This window comes from Daldinia decipiens (genome assembly GCF_022478715.1).
Source record: "Daldinia decipiens strain CBS 113046 unplaced genomic scaffold F4813scaffold_9, whole genome shotgun sequence".
Lineage (NCBI taxonomy): Eukaryota > Fungi > Ascomycota > Sordariomycetes > Xylariales > Hypoxylaceae > Daldinia > Daldinia decipiens.
The window spans coordinates 212,642-231,863 of NW_026054552.1; the positions used below are offsets into that span (position 1 = coordinate 212,642).

Here is a 19,222-nt window from a genome sequence, read left to right on the forward strand (position 1 = left end):
TATCCCTATTTCATTATAGAACAGGAAGCTCGTTGCGAGTAGGTAGCCCTAGTCCGATGGTTAAATTTTCGGGTGCGTACGACCTCTTTGAAACCAGCAAATGAGGTTAAAGTAAGGAACTTTAATATAATATATCACATATGATACTCACGCCCTAACCTCAACCTCCCCAGCAGAAAATGAGCATGTCTGCGATATACAGTTTAAACTGAACTACCAACTAGGAAATAATTACATTCAAGTCATGGATATTGATTATGATGGAGACGCAGAAGCAGATATTGAGACCATGGCAGCTTGGCTAGAGGCTCATGGTCCGGTAAGTGATATTGATATTGAGTAGACTTTCAACATAACACACTTCTCAGGAATTCCTAATTTAGACAAACAAGTAACGCATGATATATAAAATCCATACCCCAGCCCTATCTATCAAGACTACCCAAACTGTAAAAACACGAACATGAATTGAGAACACAACTCTATCAAAGCGTGAGCTACGAAACCATCAAATGCTAGCCTACTTATGAGGTAGCCTGGAGCTCCTTATGCTAGGTGTCCTAGTGGTCTCGTTATCAACTTGTTAGGCGGTGCCTAACGGCTGATCATGTGGTAGGCTGTTGTCACTGTCGGCTCGGTGTTGTATTTTAAGGGCGGCGTGATAGTCTGCCTCGGAAGCATCGCCTACAGAATCTAGGGTAGCAAATGTAGCAGAGCTCACGCCAGTCCGATTGTTCCTACGAATGAAAGTTCGCAGGTCAGTGAAAATCGGAGACGGTATCTTGGGAAGTTTGAGAATTGAGGTGTCTGGGTTTGATGTGGATTTCTCGTTGGGCTGCGCTCGAGCCAAAGATTGGAACCGCCTAAAAAGTTTATGAAAAAGGCTCTCAACCGGGCTGCGTGGTATTGTATCATCGGTACTGTTTGCCTGTTTGACAAAAAGCGTGCGAAACGCTGTGATGGATGCCATCATGACTGAAACTGCACCTTCAATATGTTGCCAGAAGAACTCCCAGGTGTCATCCTCGAGCCCCTTGTAGTAAAAGCCAGCCATCTTAACAATAGCGCAAATTGCCATGAAAATCGAGAGACAGAGGAAGATTGCCAAACCCAACTTGGTAGACCGGCTGAGGAACGAGCCTCTAAGGATGATGATGGGATACTAACGACTAACACGACGTGAGTTTCGAGGACAACGAGCTAGCTAATGCGCAGACATAAACAAGACGTACCCATTATATCTGAAAGAATGTCTAGGACCGTAACAAGCGCGGTAAGACCCAATGTCTTTTTCTCATCTACGGTCGAATTGAAGCATTTCACTATGCGAAGGTTAGCCTTGGCCCAGCGTTGGTTGACAAATTATACTTACTCCCTTCTAATCCAAAATATGGGCACACGATGAATGGTTCTGAGACGACAAATGCCCAAGACAAGATACAGAACCCTGCTATGAACCAATAGTACCAATTTACTCTTCGTGATATATGCCAGACAAGCGGCCGCATGAATGCTAGAAAGCACCCCTTGACGGCGAAAGTCGTTGTCCATATTAAGGCTAAGAACGGGTATACCCTCTTCTGAAGGTTGAGAAGTTCGTCATAATTGGCAAGGAGGTAAGGTAGAAGTTGAGGGGCTAGTAAAGCAACTGAATGCAGGTAGAGGAAATAACAAATATGGTAAAGAATACCCGTGGCCGCACATAGAGAAGCGGCAGCGATGATCAAAAACGCATCGTCCAGGTGTAGGCGTTTCTGGTACGTAAGACGTACAGCCAATCGACCGATGAAGCAGCAAAGTGCTAAGCCGGTCAATACTCCAATGGCCACTTGGAAGGCCCGCATGTGAATCTGGCCGGATGACTCGATGAGCCTTGTAGCTTCTTGAGGATCCAGAGAAGTATCCATGTTTTGTGTGAAGTCTACCAGGTGTCAACTGGTGATAGTCAGTCTTTGAAGAACAGGCCTGGGAAACGAGGTCTTGGGGACCTTGGGAACCTTAGCTAAATAGTCATTTTTATGCTGTAAGCCCACATGCCCGCCCGACTGCAGCATTTTCGCCTCTATCGGGGCCGCTTTGGGGTTCCATTTGCACGAGATGCGTCATCTTTGAGGGTTTACGGTAAGACTGCAGAGAGGACTGTAGAGAGTGTTGGTATTGGCATTCGACAGTTACCGTGGTCTTTCTCTTGTGATGCATGAGTTGGCGAGAGTGTTATTCGGTGAGGCTTTAGTCGGTTGGGGGCCATCATACAATTATAGAAATTATAGGTTGTTGCATTGAATACTGCCCTTGACTCAACAACCCGTGTTAACCTGTCCGGTTCCAACTCTCTTTTCCAAAGGCGAATGTGACAGTAGTTAACCCTACTCTTGAAGACGTATTATGATATTAGGTGTCTACCGATATTAGGTACCTACCTAGATAAATTGTTTCTAGAGATGCTCTTCAATCTTTTCCCACTCAGCCCTGCTAACATGTTGGCTTTTTGTCTACTGTTAATCACTGTGCTTTGGCGTCGATATGCTACTAAACACGCCTGTCTTGTGGCGTACGAGAAGCACGACGATGTAAAAGGCATCCCTTCGACGTTCCCCTATGTCTTCCCCTTCCTGAGAAGTCTACCAATTATGTACTTATGGAGCCCGAAAGACTTCGTCTTGAACCCCAAGTAAGTACTTCTTATGCCATTATCTATTGCAGTAACCAACCCATCACAGGAATTTCTTCCAGAGCGCGCAGCCGGTTCTGGTCAAAATTCTCACTCAAGAGTTCTACGTGGTCCAGGGCCCGGAGAATGTCAAAGCCCTCTTTAAGAGCTCTTCAGTCTGCACGTTAATTCCCTTCGTCGAGTTCGCTCTTGGGTACGCTTTTGGCTTGCCAGCTAAGGCCCTGAGTTTATACGACAAGGACGACTCCGGCAGTAGCCATGTGCCTCATCCGGACAGCACGGTGGAGGCTCGCAACCGTATTGACTACCGCGGGCATCAGTCCATAGTCCAATTTCTAGAAGGCAAAAAGCTTCTGCCTTTCTGGAACAGGTTTGCAGACGATATTACACAGCAGTTGTATGGTTTACATGATCGCGTGGGGTCCGAATGGGAATACCGCGCTGATCTGATGAAAGTCATTGGAGATGAAGTAACGATTTCAACCATTAATGCTCTTTGCGGCCCATACCTCCTGAAGCTGAATCCAAATTTCCTGCAGGACTTCTGGGACTTTGACCGCAACTTACAGACTTATCTCCAAGGTAAAGCACCAGGAAGCATATAGTAGCGCACTTGGCTAACCCTGTTCACAGGGATCCCTTGGTTTCTTGCGCCAAGGGCCTATGCGGCTCGAAAGAGGGTCCTGGACGCCGTTAAAATTTGGCAGCAGCACGCAAGGGATCATTACGACGACTCCGCTATGGGTGCTGACGGTGACGATCCATTTTGGGGGAGTAGCTTCTTCCGAGAGCGGCACGAAATGTTTCTTGAAATAGACGGTTTCGATCACGCTGCCATCGCATCCCAAGATTTCGGAGCAATATGGGCGTAAGCTATAGCTTCGGCCCCTGACCGTCAAGATCGATACACGCTAACTTCTCGCATAGAGTAAGAAATTCTATCGCTACTGTATCATGGGCTATATTCGAAATATATCGGGATCCTGAGCTTCTCGCTAGTGTGAGGGCTGAGGTTGATAGCTGTGCGACCAGAAGCGCGGATGGCCGCATCCGGTTCGATATAGACCAATTGCTTCGTTTGCCAGTGCTCCGAGCTGTATATGCCGAGACGTTGAGACTTAGGATGTACTTTTACATCATCAAGATGCCCGATAGAGTTGATATGAACATCCGAGACTGGGTTATACCGAGGCGAAAGGTAATTGTCACGCTGACGACAGTTGCGCATATGGATTCCAAAGCGTGGAACACTGGGTTTGATAACGAGCACCCCGTCAACAAGTTCTGGGCTGGACGATTCCTTAATTATCCATCTGGAAGTGACCCCTGCAACGTTCAGGCGCACGGTTCTACCCTCGCGTTCTCAACAAAAGAATACGAAGGATCATGGATTCCCTACGGTGGCGGACCACGACAGTGTCCTGGTCGGCATTTTGCGAAACGCCAGATATTACTGACTACTGCTTTGATAATTAGCTTATTTGACTGTGAGGTATTGGAGGAGGGAAAAACCGTGCAAGAAGATTTGACCTTGAAAGGATTCGGCGGTGGAATATCGCATCCCACTAACCTAGTGCCAATATATATAAAACAAAAGAAATAATACCTAATGCCAAAGGCGGACTAGCTTTTGGGCCCTTCCATGTAAATAAATGACTACGATTCACTCTGATTTAATTGATTCATTATATTGAATTTAAAGTTAAAAGAACGCCCCCCTTTTAATACACAGGTTTTCTTACACATTATGGCATTACACGTTTCCCTTTACCCTTTACCCTTTGCCCTCTACCCCCATATCCTCATAACCCCGCCCCCCTTACACCCCTATGCCAATTATCCATTCATGATGGCTTGTAATACAGTGGCTCGTTGAAAACGTGATACCGGTGTCCTCTAACACCTTGTCCTCTGAATAGGGCCGGGAATCTCCATCCTTCAGGGACATCGTGCTCCTTGGTCCTGCGGTTTCTTTTTTCCGAATTGGTATCTAAAGCCGCCACTTGCGCTTTTTCAGCCTCACTCTTGGGAACTACGAATTTTGCAACTTGCAGCTCGGTATCGGTGATAGTACTTCGAGACACCCTCGCATATCCTACTCTCTGTAGGCGTTTATACAAGATATATTCGCACCAACGATCCCAATCACGCGGATCTACATCGTGCATCCCTGAAATATCGGAGACGTACGTGTTATAGTTGCCTTGAAGGGGCCTGGTCACCAGGTAGGAGAGTAAAATCGACGGCCTTGGTGATGAACCCATCAGTTTGGACATATACTCAGTTTGCAGACGACGGTCTTCTGGATCCTCTTCCTGGCCAGAATGGAACACAAAGACGTCCACTAATTCGTCGTAGACATCAAGAGTCGCATGGATAGCAGGAGCTAGTTCACCTGCGGGGGACGGAAGTAGATGATGCGTCGAATTCATAATAGGGAACTTTGATAAGAGTGCGGCGCCCCAAGTATGCTTGTTCGGCCCAGGACCATAGTCGACATACATGCCTAGATCCTCGGCGAGGAATTGGGTCGTATCTCTATTTCCCATTATAATACGTTGTAAGTCGGACTCTAGTAAACCGATAACGTCAATTTCAAGTTCTTTTACTAAATCACGAATGCGGTACTCAGAAGACCACATGTCGTTGTCAAGAGAGAAGTGGATGGTCCAAATTCCAGCAGTGATAAGTCTCGAGTCATTGTGGTAAGGCTTATAATCGTTGGTCGGAAAACGTCGGAACGCAGTAGCGACGAAAAAAAGGTGTATGATGCCTAGTACTAAAGTGTGATACTTGCGATGTCGTGATCGGGCTGGAGGTTCAGATGTTTCGCGTTGGCGCGAGTGTATCGACGTGATGTTGAATACACCAGCGCCGATGAGCAACATCATTGTTGTCATGATCCAATCCGTGTGTTCGCGAACAAGGGGTCCTCCGGGAACGAAAGCGTAAGCAACCACCCAGACGTGGAATAGAACCATCAAGTTGTATAGGAAAAATCCAAGACCAAAAGCGGTTGCGGGGTTCTTAGAGGCCACGGTAATGAAAGGAGTCGCAATGGCTGTTAAGTAGAAGGCGGTAGTAAGGCCGCCGAAATACCCAAGCCAGCCGGGATAGAGAGTGAGGGTAGCCGCGCCGACGCACCCGATGCCATAAGCAGACCAATTGCTAACTAATCTTGGTAGACGAATTCCAGTTAACAATCCAGCTGTCATTGCCACTATTGTGAACCAGCCATGGGGACCAGAGAGGGGACCCCGGACTGGATAACCATCCCACACCCATAGAATCATAGTGCTGGTATCAGAAAGTAGTGAATGCAAACCAAAGAAGAGACCGCCGATACCCAGGGCAGTTAGGAATGCTGAACCGTTCTGTCTATTATCTTCGGCTACACCAGTATTAAGAGGCGCCCTACGGGTGAATCTAAGCGTAGCGAATACTGCTAGTACCAACCCAGTCCCGTTATAGCCACCGTTGGCGGCGTGCATGATCGGCCATATCGGGTTGTTAGTTTGCCATGCATATTTGACAGCGGAGGACATTACTAGACCAACAATCCAGGCTAATATTTTTGACTCGAAGCGGACTGGGTGAACTGATTCAGAGAACAAAGTGGCGGCCCATGCCAGACAAGACATTGCGACGCCAAAACCAACCGTGAAGAGTCTGTAGGCTAGATCTTTAACCTGCCACGCAAGAAGTCCGGCGAGAGACAAGAGATGACAGGCGCGTAGATTTTGAGTAATAAGCGAGCGGAATGGTTTAATACTAAGAAGTAAGGGCGAAATCGTAGACATTACGAGCGCTTCGTAGCCGGAGATACCCATGTGCCAAAGTGGGAAGTACCAAATAACTACGCCCAGACTTGTGAGCATAGACCAGAAGACGAAGCCATGGTAGACCTCGGCAGCAGTGTCGAATACTTCAGGCCAAGAAAACTCAGCATCGAAGATACCAGCAGTAATCTTTCTCTTTTCCTCTTCGAGAACGGCGGTCGCTTGAGGCGATACGTTGACCCTGCGAAACCGATCAGAAAAAGTGACAGGGTAATGCCGAGTCAACCGCATGATCGCATCAAAACTCGCCCGAACAGATGCCGCCGTCACCCCTAAGCAGCTATGGCATATCTGCATTAGAAAGACAACCCTATTTTCAAAGATAGGAGCCTATTACATAGTGTTTACCCCAGAAAACCAGTTGATTATCAACTCAAGACAGATTTCGTAAGGGGATAATGTTCGTGACAGGTTGCACCTATCATCGAAGTCCCACAGACTAATCTGGCCAATGATAATCTCAGCCAAAGAACGATATCCGTTAAACGAGTAGAGAAGATCTACCTTATCATAGCTGATTTGTTGTATCTGTCGACCTCAATTATTCCAAATATGCGGCTTCGTGTAAAAAACAAAACAGGGGCGCAGCATCTAGTCCCAAGCGAGTATGCACGTCATAGTAAGTTTACCTGGGGAGCCGTTGTACGTACCCCGTACTCAAACCTTTCACGTCCCTAACTACAATCTCAAAAGTATCGAAGTCGAGAGCAGTAACCGCATCAAAGGCGACGTCAAACAAGATAAGAGACCACTCGAGGAGCGAATAAATAGTGTAAGCTGCAAGTAGTGAGCAATGTCTTCACTCGAAGCTTTGAATTAAAGCGTACTAACCTCCTGCTACCCGGCGGATCTTGTGTTGAATGAAGAAGTAGACCATTGGAGGTATCATGCCGAAGAAGGCTGTTGCGAGATACTTTCGATACTTGATAGCTTTTCGGTTCGGTGGACTCAAGGCGATACAGCCAAAGGTCCACGGGATAGTAGCTATAAGGTAGGAAATCATGAAGATATCATGCCAATCATGATCGTCGGTGGAGGTCACATAGGTCCACCCCCCACACGTAAGAGTCCTGAAAATACCCACACCAGCGATAAACTTGGGGAGGGCCTTTCCAGGCTTCGTGGTAAGGAGATACCAAAGGGTGACAAGCGCAAATCTAGGTCCGGAAGTCAAAGCTATGAAGAGCATAAAGAAAGATCGCTCGGGATATCGATCGCCTATGGTGGCAGACACAGAGGGGAACCATTCGTCGGGATAGCCGTAGAACTCATTCTTGACAATCTTATGGTAATGGAGGTACATGCCCACAGACAGGGCACTCAGGAAAGCAGCTATTTAATCTCATTGATCAGTTGAAAAATCGTGCTTAGCAAGGGCGAATATTTCACCAACCGTATGCGACAACAGTATGAACCCACGATACCCATTTCGCATTTAAAGTGGCTACCGTCGTCCCGGTGTCCTTATCTTTGTACTTGGATGACATTTTCGCATTCCCAAGTTGGGAGCCGAACGAGCCTTGCGTGGATGTTAAAATTGAGCTACAAGAACCAAACCAAGGGGTGAAATAGAATTAACGGGAACAGTGGCAACGAGCGTCGGGGGGAAAGAAGCGTTTGAAGAAAAAGAAAACCTGAAAGTTGCGTCAATGCTTGAATGCATGTGGTTGGAGGTACCTTCCCATTTACTTCTCCGGATTCCTCGGTGATCTCAGTGCTAAACTTTTAGGTACCTTTTGTGTGGGTCGATGAGCCAAGAAGGTTTAATCCATGCTTGTCGCGTGTTGTCGTGCACGAAAAGATAGATCCCTGCTGCTAAGTGGTGCAAGCTTATCGAGGCTTATGTAAGGGTTTTATTGCATAGGTACCAGCGGACCAAATACCTATTCAAGTCTCAAGATCCCCAGCCCACTAAAATTTGAGTAGCTCTGGGACGGATATCTATCTTATCTTTAAGGTCCACTATAATTTTATTTAGTCTTCTGAAACTTTTCTGAACTGCTGGATTCTGCATAGAACCTACTCACTTCAAAGTCTTAGGATCACACAAACCAACTCGCTTCTAGCATAGTAGACCTAATAATCTCAATCTGGTGAACAGATAGGCACCATGGCAGGTGTCCCCGAGAAAGCTCGATTCTTTCTCGAGCAAGCAGTTCCCCAGCTACGTGAATTTGAGGCCAAGGGCATATTCACCACCGACGAGATCCGTTCGCTAGTACGAAAGCGTACCGACTATGAGCACCTTGTACTGTCGCCTGGAAACAAACCGACCGACTGGTTGAACTATGCCGCTTGGGAGAAATCCCTCGAAACCCTACGCGCGAAGCGATGTCGTAGATTACAGGTTCGCACTTCGTCTAAACACACGGGACAAGGACGGGTTTTCGGGATCCTGGAGCGGGCAGTGAACAGGCACCCAGGGAATATCGAACTCTGGAGGGAATACTTGAATTATGCAAGAGATATGAAGGCGACCAAACGTTACCGAAAGATCATAAGCAGGGCATTAAGAATGCACCCGGCTAAACCAGAGCTCTGGGTACTGGCGGGTAGGAGGTCAGCAAACAATGGAGACATGCAGGGGGCAAGGGATTTTTTTATGCGCGGCACTAGATTTTGCACGAAAGATGCAACAATCTGGCTTGAATACACTAAGTGCGAAATGCAGTGGCTGGAACGGATGGATGCTAAGAGAGAGAAGAAAGGCGGCGCCAAAAAAGCGATCCAAGAACAGGCTGAACAGAGTGATGATGAAATAAAATTCTCCGAGAAGAGCGATGATGATGATGACGACGACGATGTTGATGAAAATGGCCAGCTCATTCTTCCAGATCCAGGAAATTTCGCTGGAAAAATGGTTATTGATGAAGACACCACGAAGAAGTTAGAAGGCACCTCGGAGGGCAACCCTGCGTTGGATGGAGCTATCCCCTTAGCTATCTTTGACATCTCAAAGAAGCAATCGTTCTTCAACTCCACGGTAGCGGAACAATTCTTCGACCTCTTCACTACTTTCAATACCGTGTCCGCTCAAGCTCGACTCGTCCAACATGTACTAGACAGTATGACAGAGCTTTATCCCAACGATCCCACAACATGCTTCTGTCATATCCGACAGCCATTGGTTAATGTCGGTATAAATACGCCTTCGTATCCTAAAGCTCTACGGGAGGCGCTAGCCCATCTTAAGTCATCTCTTTCCACCACCACTGACAAGACTAAACTGATCGAGAAGGTGGAATTGTGGATAGAGCCTATCCTAGCTTCTGAAGATCTCGATACGGGTATCCGTACAGTGTTGGAGTATACCCTTCGAACATTACCTAAGTCTTAATAAGAACAAATGACCCCCGAGACTCTATTTCACATCTTATTTCACATCTTATGGGACCTTATTGAGTCTCGCCGCCTCGCTGCTTCACTACATCCATTAAATACTCGAATTCAGAAGCGCTCACGCGGCTCACGCTCAGCCGGCTCTGTTTCAGCATCTGCATATTCTCAAGCGGTTGACCTGACTGGCCCATCTCACGAAGTTCCTTCAGTCCAATTTGCTTGTTGAACTTACTGCGGAACTTGACGTGCACGACGCTCCATTTCGGGTTATCGGGTTTGGAAGAGGCATCGTAGTATGGTGCCTTGGGGTCATGTGCCGATACTAGCATACAATAAGGAGCAAATTCGTGTAATTGGGGCGAAGCAACTTACAGTCGGGGGAATGTTCTTGCACGATCTCCATAGTACCCACGATGCCCGGCTCTTTGCAATTAGAGTGGTAGAAGAAAGCTACGTCGCCTTTCTTCATGTCCCGGAGATTATTCCTGGCGACATAATTACGAATCCCTAATATACTTGTAAGTATCCAGCTGTCATATATAAAGTAGAGATAGCTAGTTACCAGCCGGAAAACTGGCTTACTACAAGTATGAAATCTTACCATCCCAGGGTTCAGGTTCTGTTCGCGACGCCAAATCGTCAATGGAGAATTTGACATCAACACCGTTTTCAAATCGTGACTCGGGTTCAGCTTTTAAGAGCCAATACGACCTTTCTGAAGAGTCGGGCTTCTCATCTGCCTCGGACATGGAGGCTGTACTTGGCTGCGTGGTACTCTTCGCCTTCTTTGATTTTGGATTTTCCTACAATGGCATTCTTAGATTCATTTACTCGAAGTGCAACGATGATTTAATACTACTGAAAAAACATAATTTCTTACCGGAGATGCCTTTGATTTAGGCAGCTTCTTAGAAACCTTCTTCTGGTCTGTTTTGGGGAGCTGAGTCGCGCTTTTTTCTGCCGACTGATTCTCGGTAGCATCAGTCGCCAATTCTGGAGCCGCCGGCTTGCGACGCGTCGACCTTCTTAGATCAGTAGCGTCCGGCGCCGTCTCGAGCTGGCTTGCTTTTCGTTTTACCATGTTAAACGATTTAATTTCTCTGTACTAGAAATAAGTTCCGAACGAATGAGTAAAAACGAGTTTCCGGATATATTGTTAGACAATCGACGAAAGACATGAAGTTGAATGTTGTTCTAACTATCTGAATTCAGTCCATACGAACTTAACGGTTAGGTTAGATGCTTAAATGAGAGGTGTGCACGGTCCATATGCACGTGGGTATGTTCAATATGTCCTTTTTACGATTAGTCGAAGAGTCGATTTTATTATATATATGCCTAGCGGTATATTCGCACATGAGTCCCCTTACTAGTCCTTTTCAAAAGATCTGACTATACCGCAGTTCCGTTATATGATAGTCTCCTGCATCTCTCGCTGCCAATATTGTCCCGCCGGTCCCAACAAAGGCTCATAAATAACGACCACCAAGGGGACAGTTTCGGATATGCCACGTTCTCCCAATGTTCGATGGAGCCGTATGTTTCGATACTCCCCATCCACATGTTCGTACAGGCATGGATCCATGGGCCGCCAGCTTCCATGAACAACATCCAGAACGCGGAAATTCTTCGACCGCTTTATTTCGTCTTTCATCGCCTTCGTCAGCATGGGTATTGAGATGGACTTATTCAATCCGAGCCTCGGCCTTACATCATCGAGCACTCTTTTCAACAAGGTCCCAAACGACATGTTCTCATACATGTATGCTCTCTGATTTTCAGTAGTAGCAGAAAGGATACTCTAATGAGGTCGCATTAGCCACTGACTTTCTCATACTAAGATCATGTACTGTTAAACATACCATAACCTTGCCCGGTGGACCTTTGAATCCATCTTCTTCGAGGTTGCGTGAGACCCAGGCGTCAGCGCCATGGCAGCAGTTAAGAAACATGACGACATCGCACTGGGCCGCTTCGAGAACGGAACGAATTACAGGCCAGTCAATACTAGCATCGTCGCTAGGTGAGCTACCCTGTCGAGCCACGCCAAAGGGCTGAGGCGTTGGTTCTTTGGAGCTCTCACGCCCGTGGCCAACGTAATATACTACCAAAAGCTCATCAGACTGTGATGCTCGAGTGCAGTCCGTTAAAAATTTAGCAGTTTTCTCGGCAGGGTCATCGGCCATGATGTAATAGTCTTCAGTTTGCCATCCCCACTTAGACAACGCCGCCAATAGCTCGGCAGCTTCGCGCGCGGGTCCATAAGGATCACTGTCGAACTTTTCGCCATGCCAATGGAGAGTTATGGCCTTGACGGTGCGATATCTCCTTTCTTGTTCGTTAATGTCTGAGCCTAGCGTTGATGCCCCCTTTAGTTTCTCAGATGGTGAGACTGATAATACAAATGATATTGTCTTAGAATTATCAATACTGACGGGCTCATTAGGAAATGATGGTATGATTGGGGAGTCCATAACTTCGGATAGGACACTTGGCTTTGATCTATTAAGGACATATCGGGAAGTAGAAGCCTTAGAGCAGGGTTATCAGCATTAGGGGGCCGTGATGAAGTAGTACTAGGTAAATCGGAAAGAAAGTTTGGAGCTTCAGCCTTTTCGGAGCGGCTCTAGCCTCCCTTTATAACATAAATCAGACGATAAAACTACCTAAGTAGGCAGACAGTATTTTCTTCCCATCCTTCCCCGGGAGTATATTACCTGCATATGGTTGTGGTTCCTATGTCGTCCAGTAAAAGTCCCCAAAATTCCGAATCACACACATATGCTCCACACACACCTGCGTAGGTCATGGAACTTTGGGGACTTTTGGAACTTTGAGCAAATCACAAAACTATGAAGTTCCGGGACACGTAAGTGTTGGGGATCTTTCGGATCTTTCGGGCCTTTAACCCCTCCATTGCAAAGCCCTTAATACAACGTGCAGCTCTCCAATTGGCTGCGCACGGGTGTAAGCCGGGGATTTTAGGAACTTTTGCGGGCTAATCATGATTTGATTGATCTATCTCGTGATATAAACCAGGAAAATAAGTTTCTAGAGTTCACCTGCCTGCCGGTTATGTGTATATGGCGCTTGATCTCCATTCCATCAACACCATGACGCCGTTAGATGAATATGAGTCATCATGCGAGGCTCTGTTCCTTGGGGAGTCCCTCGGGGGATGGCGCGCGGCTTGCCACTCCCACACAAATAGTCGATCTACCGCTTGTTTGATTGGTTCGGTGGATATTTTGAGCCAATCTATAGAGCTTCAACCTCGGGACACTCGTAGCTTAAAATACCAGCATCTTGATGCTACGCTACGAGAAAATAAGAACAATACAATTCAACATGCGCCTATATGGCTAGAGGAGCATGGGGACGTTCTCATTCCGCCCGTGGCTAGAGTGTCTTCTCCAAGCCCGGTCCCTTCCCTAGACTTCTCTCTAACAGATAGCGAATCCAGTACTATTGACGACGATCTAGACGATATAGAGGAAAAAGACGACACTTTTCAGTGGTGTCGACTCGCCTATAACCATGACGTGGTGCCCAGATGTAGCTCTACTACCGCGTTGGACCAATGGTCAAAATTTGAAAGCCGAATTGGTTTCCGCGAGGTTGGAAATAATGGGTTACAGGACACAGAAGGCAACGATCAGGGGATGTCTATCACGCATAACCCTGAGAATAGGAGTGCCCAGACACATACAAAGCGGCGTAGGGAACTAAGCGATATAAATGAAAATTCCGACGAAGGAAGCCTCTCTGCATCTAAAAGGGCTCTTTCTTCACGTAAGGATTCACGCCTGCGATACGCCTGCCCTTTCTCTAAGTTCGATGCAACTCGTTATCTATCTTGCTCGCAGTACGAACTTCATAGGGTAGGCGATGTAAGGCAACACATAGTCAGAAAGCATAGTGGCCCAATACACTGCCCTCGATGTGGTATGATATTTGACAGAGATTTAAAACGGGATGAGCATATAAGACATGATGCTTGCGAGATAAAGGATTTCCTTGATATCGAAGGCTTAACGACGGACCAACTTACGAGAGTAAGGGATGCGGCGATGATAAACTCCTGGTCTAGTGAGGAAAAATGGTACCAAATATGGGATACCTTATTTCCCGGTGCTTCTCGCCCTGCCTCTCCATATTATGACGGCGGGATGCTGGTGCCTTTAGGAGTTATAGAGAGCCACATGACGACTACACTCCCTGCAATTATTGGTCAGAGCCTGATTTCTAAGATGAGTATCCCACGGAGTACTCTAGACACATGTTTGCATGAGGCAGTTAAAGAATCCTTTGCTCAATTTAAAGATGCGTTTCAGCCAGCGCCAAATTCTCCTGCAGCAGGAGAAACTAAACTTGCTTTAAACGGACCGGTTGCCACAGAAGCTTCTTTACCATACATTACAAGTAATCCATGGCCTAACGACACTTTCTCCAACACGCTCGCTGAAAGGTCTCCATTGACTGAAGCACCGCAAATAGAAATATCCCCGCAGACGACCCCCAATTATGACCCTAATTCCACTAGGGAATCGCATAGTCATGTTCTCGATACCACGCAGCCGACACCAATTGAGTTTCCAAACCATAGGCGCCAACACTCTGATCCTCAGACGAGTGTATATACGTCAACACAAGGCCGAAGACCTCTCTCTAATGAGAGGTGGGAAGCATACAAAGATAAAATACACCAGCTATATATAAACGAAAATAAAACGCTCCAGGAACTTATGGTGATCATGAAGGAGAACCATGGCTTCGACGCTTCGTGAGTATTCAAATTGAGGAGATATGATGTTTTATGCTGACGTGCAAAATAGGGCTAAAATGTACAAGACGCAATTCAAAAGATGGGAATTTACTAAGTATAACAAATCTCATCTACGCGAAAGTCCCCAGCCAGCAAAAGAAGCATAGACCCAAGCGTCCACGGGCTTACATGTTCGTCAACAGAGACTCTAACCACCACTGAGGATTCCTAGGACACTAACATGGTAGAAATTGTTCAGTGGTCAAAGTCGGTTTTCCGCAGGCATGAAACATGATGGTAAAGCTGCCTCGCAAGCTTAGAATGTCTTATACTTTAGATACCTACCCATAGTATTAATATTGAACTGGTGTGGTGCCACATCGCCAAGAGCAAGGGTATTATTATGTAATCTTAGGTCACAGGCCATATAAAGGCCTAATATTCGTCGTATTCTTCTGATCAGATAGCCACGATCATTATCATTCAGTTATGCATTTCAATATAGACACATTCGTTACTTTCCCATATTTATAGCATATGGCTCTATCTTACGCATTTATCTTATATATCCTATCCGATCAGTAGATCTTTACAGTTCTTTCAGAGTATAGTGCTATCATCAGCTGTTTAGGGCCTTTCACGAGGATCTAGACGTTGAAGTGATATGCCATACTCTGCAGGAGATACCAACTCCTGTTCAATATATTGTAGACGGGCAGTATAATATGCATGAGCTTCATTCTTTAACTTTGACAAGTTATAAACGAAACCGGAATTCATCTTTACATTTCACAAGTTCAAGTATACCTATACATGTGCTTGAATCTACTATATATTCCCGCGCTCACCTCTGCGCGTGCTACGTTACTTCTCGAAATTTTGTGATGAGAGACAAACCCCAAGCTTTACTACTAAAACCACTTAGGATATGAATTACATGCGCCTGAATTTATAGGCTTTGGCTTTTAACAATTAGCTGTTAATACAATAACCTATTGCTGGAGAATATACGGAATAACTTTACGATAACAATTATCTGAAAGCTAAAATCACCATTACTTTATTCGAGTGACTCCAAATGTGAAGATCTGCATTGTGTAATTGCTTTTGCTTTCTGAAGGGGAAAAAAAGAAGAAAAAAGCGAGTTATCAAACTTGGCGTGGAAAGCCAAAGGGTAGTTCTTAAGAAGAAGACAATATATGCTTTGGATAAGACGAAAAATAAAGGATCACGGTATGACTAGAAGAGTAACTACATCTGACGAAGAAGGAAGATACGCGCTCCCAATTTTAGCATTAAGTTAAACGCTGTTTATTGGTGAACTCTTGGAGGCTATCCAGCTGGCTGGGCCATCATCAGCCTTGTTGATTCTTAGCGCTTACGCAGATTCCTAGAATCTCCATAATACAAGGCTTAGTTGCCCTATCATGTCTATTTAAAAGTGCATTTTGAAATTGGCTAAGGTACCGCTGGGCTGAGCAGACTACCAACACAGACCAAGCGTTTGCCTTATTGGTTTATTCGGCATGCAGCTAAGCGAGCCAAGCAATATAGTAGCTCATCCCGTGCAGCTCCAACGACGCAGTGTCCGTTAGGTGACCATTCAGCTGTTTGCGTTCGAACTCGACATCGCTTTTACTTACATAGCAAGGGAGAACACGACAGAGAATGAGGAGGCTTGCAGCTCTCCACATGGAACGTACCAATCCAACAAGCTGCCACCCATGCGTGGTAGCAACTGTCACTTACCACCCCGGGTTTCTCTAGTTTTGTTTTCTTTTCTATCTTCACATTCCGGGATTCTGGCCTGCTTTCCTCTTGTAAATTTCCCGGCTTCGTGAACAGCCAGGAGTATAGTTGCAATGAAGTCACTTTTCCTATTGTTAGCCGTGGCGGCCAGGCTCTCGCCTATATACGCCCAGACAAAAACCACAGGAGGCAACGAGCCCACGGCTACCGAGTCAAATCAGGCGGCCACGCATACTGTCCGGGTTGGATTACAACATGATTTTCAGCCTGATACGATAAAGGCGAATCCCGGCGATACGATACGTAAGTTAGACTAAAACTTCTACTGAAGCAATACTTTAACATGTTTCTCTTAGGGTTCAATTTCTACCCCAAGAACCACTCCGTCGTTCGAGCAGACTTCAAGAAGCCCTGTATACCATGGGAGTTAACCAATGACCCTGCCGAGAGCTTCTTCAGCGGCCCGGTGGAACAAGATGCGCTACAGACGCCAATTCCTACTTGGGATTTAAAAGTGAATAGTACAGACCCAGTCTTTTTCTATTGGTAGGTGTAACAGAGACCCTGATGTTCTAATTATGATGCTGATGAAATGAAAGCTCCGCACCCGGTTCTTGTATTGACTGGAAGATGGTTGGCGTCATTAACCCGGTATGCGTCTAATGTCAGGCAGTCATGTTAATAATATGCGTTTCTAACTTCAGTAAAGAATAAGACATTCACCTTAGATATCCAAAAAGAATCTGTCGCGAACTCGACGTTTCAGCTCAGTCCTGGAGAAGGATTCCCAGACGAATCATCGCCCTCCAGTACAGCAGGACCAGGTAGTAGTCCAACGTCAATGCCCGAAGACTCGTCTGGTGGATCCGGGGGAACATCACTCTCCGGTGGGGCTATCGCGGGGATTGCTATTGGAGGTGTTGCTGTCATTGCTATCATTGTCGCCTTGGTCTACATCTGCGGTAGGAAAGGTGGAATCGAAAAAGGATACCGACGAAGCCAGTTCATCAATACGGCGCCGCCGCAGATAGTCGAAGCCAATTACCACGACTATGGTGCCAAGAGTCCTCCCATTGGTTCGCCTTACGCCGTGTCGTACGCGGATCCGTACAGGTCGCCAAGTCCGGGAGCCATAAGCTCTCAAGTTGGAAGCCCACATAATTCGTACTTGGGACATCCGAGTCCCGGGATTCCTCCATACGGTCCTTCCAGCCCTCCTTTTCCTGGGCAGGAACAACACCCCTTATTGTAAGGATATTCATACCATTACGCTCCAAGACTTTCGAATCTAACATCAAACAGTGAGGCACCAGATTCGCAAAGAAGCCCGCCAGTAGAACTCCCCGGGAGCATGGATCACTCATACTTGCGTTAATATATAATGTGTACGATCTAAAGTACGCCATATACATAAATGGCTAGTTGAATACATTCGGGTTGTTCCATATAAACACTAATGTAGAAATAGAGGGTTGGATATTGGATACCGGTATCGTATTAGCGTGGCGCTGGGAGTTTTATTGATTATTGCTGTTTTCATGATACCTAAACACACTGTTGCTATATTCACGTCATAACGACGATTAGGTTGACACGGCGGTGACGGGAAATATGCGGAATATAAGCTTGTGATTTGTATGGAAATGAAACTAAAACTGCCCTGCCTAATACGAAACGATACCTTGGTGAAGTAAGCTTCGCGAACCTCTAGAGCGAGATGAGAAGCTAAAAAGAAGATGTACATTTCCTATCTTTGTTCTCACCGAGTAGATCCGTATAGATAACCAAGAGGTACCTAAAATTTTGTATCCTAAAATAATAGTTTAGGCTTTTTATATACCCAATCCTAGTAGATCTACCCCTGAATCTGTCCCTAGGCTAATTATCCTCTGACATGTGGATTATTGGCTCCACGTGCCTCCGCGATCTAAACATAAGTCATGGTCGCGTTTAAGGTTAATAGATATCACGGAAATTATACATCAGGATATAAACCCTAGTTAAGTCAAATTTCTGTAATAGACGTGGATGACGATCTCATTCGTTAGATGAAGCTACTATGAAGTGATATCAAATAGGAATCTAAGTATCGTCATTCTCACCCCTTAAAGCCACACTATTACCCATTTTACATGATAGCGAGCGAACATGATATTATAGAACAGAACACGGAGGAGTATAAATAGCTTTAATGTGTTTTAAGTCACCTAATATTTTTATATTATGAAGTCCTGTAAGTCCTGTTGCATTACCACATGACGCCTCATACCAGTTGAGATATTAATTAAAGAAATATACCAGAACGAGGCCGGTTTCATAGGTTATATCATATAAGGGCTAAAGGCTGTAAATCCACTAACTACTTGGAAATACGACGCGGTTTTCGTAGTATTTGGCACGTATAGCGGTATACCCATGACAGTTCTATAGCAGTACTTACCTATTCCATCTATTTTCGGAAACGGTGATATGATAGAATATACCGGCCTGGTTTTAAATATCACGGCAAATAGTATAATTGAAACATGTATTCGATAGCTTTATAACACGGTATTTTATCATTAGATCCCAACCTCTCCAGAAAGTTTCGGTTTGCACTTCGTCTTTTGGCTTTTACGAAGTCTTTTTTCCCGGAATAATAACGTAGGTAGCTGAAGGAACACGGCTTATTTGAGGATTACTTGACGTCAATTTGAAGTCAGTCTAATAGTATTAAACACTAGCGAGCACTTCGTGCGCTCCTTCGCTAGGCGTAAAAGCTTGAAATCTGAAGCTTAAGACTAAGTGGAATATGCACAAAGCTATGGGAGCCGTTTATAGAAGTCTTGGCTACGTAATACCTATTAGTTCAATAGTATG

At 45.8% G+C, this 19,222-nt stretch overlaps 8 protein-coding genes across 8 annotated transcripts; 4 read left to right on the forward strand and 4 right to left on the reverse strand.

The window, feature by feature from the left end:
* Window positions 1-583: 583 nt before the first annotated feature.
* F4813DRAFT_379749 (uncharacterized protein) lies at window positions 584-1,907 on the reverse strand (the record flags this gene model as incomplete). The annotated part of the gene is made up of 3 exons (XM_049245493.1): window positions 584-1,140; window positions 1,233-1,322; window positions 1,373-1,907. 3 exons carry the CDS (start codon window positions 1,905-1,907, stop codon window positions 584-586), a joined length of 1,182 nt encoding a protein of 393 aa, XP_049101386.1.
* Window positions 1,908-2,441: 534 nt separating this feature from the next.
* Window positions 2,442-4,274, forward strand: F4813DRAFT_379750 (cytochrome P450; the record flags this gene model as incomplete). Its single annotated transcript, XM_049245494.1, has 4 exons — window positions 2,442-2,671; window positions 2,721-3,253; window positions 3,305-3,539; window positions 3,599-4,274. The coding sequence occupies 4 exons, from the start codon at window positions 2,442-2,444 to the stop codon at window positions 4,272-4,274; spliced, it is 1,674 nt and encodes a 557-aa protein (XP_049101387.1).
* Window positions 4,275-4,338: 64 nt separating this feature from the next.
* On the reverse strand, window positions 4,339-8,261 carry F4813DRAFT_352915 (Frag1/DRAM/Sfk1 family-domain-containing protein). Its single transcript, XM_049242564.1, has 4 exons — window positions 7,904-8,261; window positions 7,342-7,842; window positions 7,161-7,287; window positions 4,339-6,691 (listed from the first exon to the last, which is right to left on the reverse strand). The coding sequence occupies exons 1-4, from the start codon at window positions 7,995-7,997 to the stop codon at window positions 4,516-4,518; spliced, it is 2,898 nt and encodes a 965-aa protein (XP_049101388.1). The 5' UTR covers window positions 7,998-8,261; the 3' UTR covers window positions 4,339-4,515.
* Window positions 8,262-8,443: 182 nt separating this feature from the next.
* F4813DRAFT_333341 (U3 small nucleolar RNA-associated protein 6-domain-containing protein) lies at window positions 8,444-10,086 on the forward strand. Its single transcript, XM_049241158.1, has one exon. It carries the CDS (start codon window positions 8,621-8,623, stop codon window positions 9,845-9,847), a length of 1,227 nt encoding a protein of 408 aa, XP_049101389.1. The 5' UTR covers window positions 8,444-8,620; the 3' UTR covers window positions 9,848-10,086.
* F4813DRAFT_333327 (DUF55-domain-containing protein) lies at window positions 9,877-11,128 on the reverse strand. The gene is made up of 4 exons (XM_049241157.1): window positions 10,730-11,128; window positions 10,451-10,652; window positions 10,222-10,356; window positions 9,877-10,171 (listed from the first exon to the last, which is right to left on the reverse strand). The coding sequence occupies exons 1-4, from the start codon at window positions 10,928-10,930 to the stop codon at window positions 9,906-9,908; spliced, it is 804 nt and encodes a 267-aa protein (XP_049101390.1). The 5' UTR covers window positions 10,931-11,128; the 3' UTR covers window positions 9,877-9,905.
* Window positions 11,129-11,577: 449 nt separating this feature from the next.
* Window positions 11,578-12,443, reverse strand: F4813DRAFT_333324 (uncharacterized protein). Its single transcript, XM_049241156.1, has one exon. It carries the CDS (start codon window positions 12,321-12,323, stop codon window positions 11,628-11,630), a length of 696 nt encoding a protein of 231 aa, XP_049101391.1. The 5' UTR covers window positions 12,324-12,443; the 3' UTR covers window positions 11,578-11,627.
* A 407-nt stretch (window positions 12,444-12,850) lies between these two features.
* On the forward strand, window positions 12,851-15,111 carry F4813DRAFT_352953 (uncharacterized protein). Its single transcript, XM_049242565.1, has 2 exons — window positions 12,851-14,632; window positions 14,685-15,111. Exons 1-2 carry the CDS (start codon window positions 12,933-12,935, stop codon window positions 14,779-14,781), a joined length of 1,797 nt encoding a protein of 598 aa, XP_049101392.1. The 5' UTR covers window positions 12,851-12,932; the 3' UTR covers window positions 14,782-15,111.
* Window positions 15,112-16,223: 1,112 nt separating this feature from the next.
* F4813DRAFT_352956 (uncharacterized protein) lies at window positions 16,224-18,278 on the forward strand. Its single transcript, XM_049242566.1, has 5 exons — window positions 16,224-16,666; window positions 16,720-16,909; window positions 16,963-17,014; window positions 17,073-17,611; window positions 17,666-18,278. The coding sequence occupies exons 1-5, from the start codon at window positions 16,477-16,479 to the stop codon at window positions 17,736-17,738; spliced, it is 1,044 nt and encodes a 347-aa protein (XP_049101393.1). The 5' UTR covers window positions 16,224-16,476; the 3' UTR covers window positions 17,739-18,278.
* The last annotated feature ends 944 nt before the right edge of the window (window positions 18,279-19,222 follow it).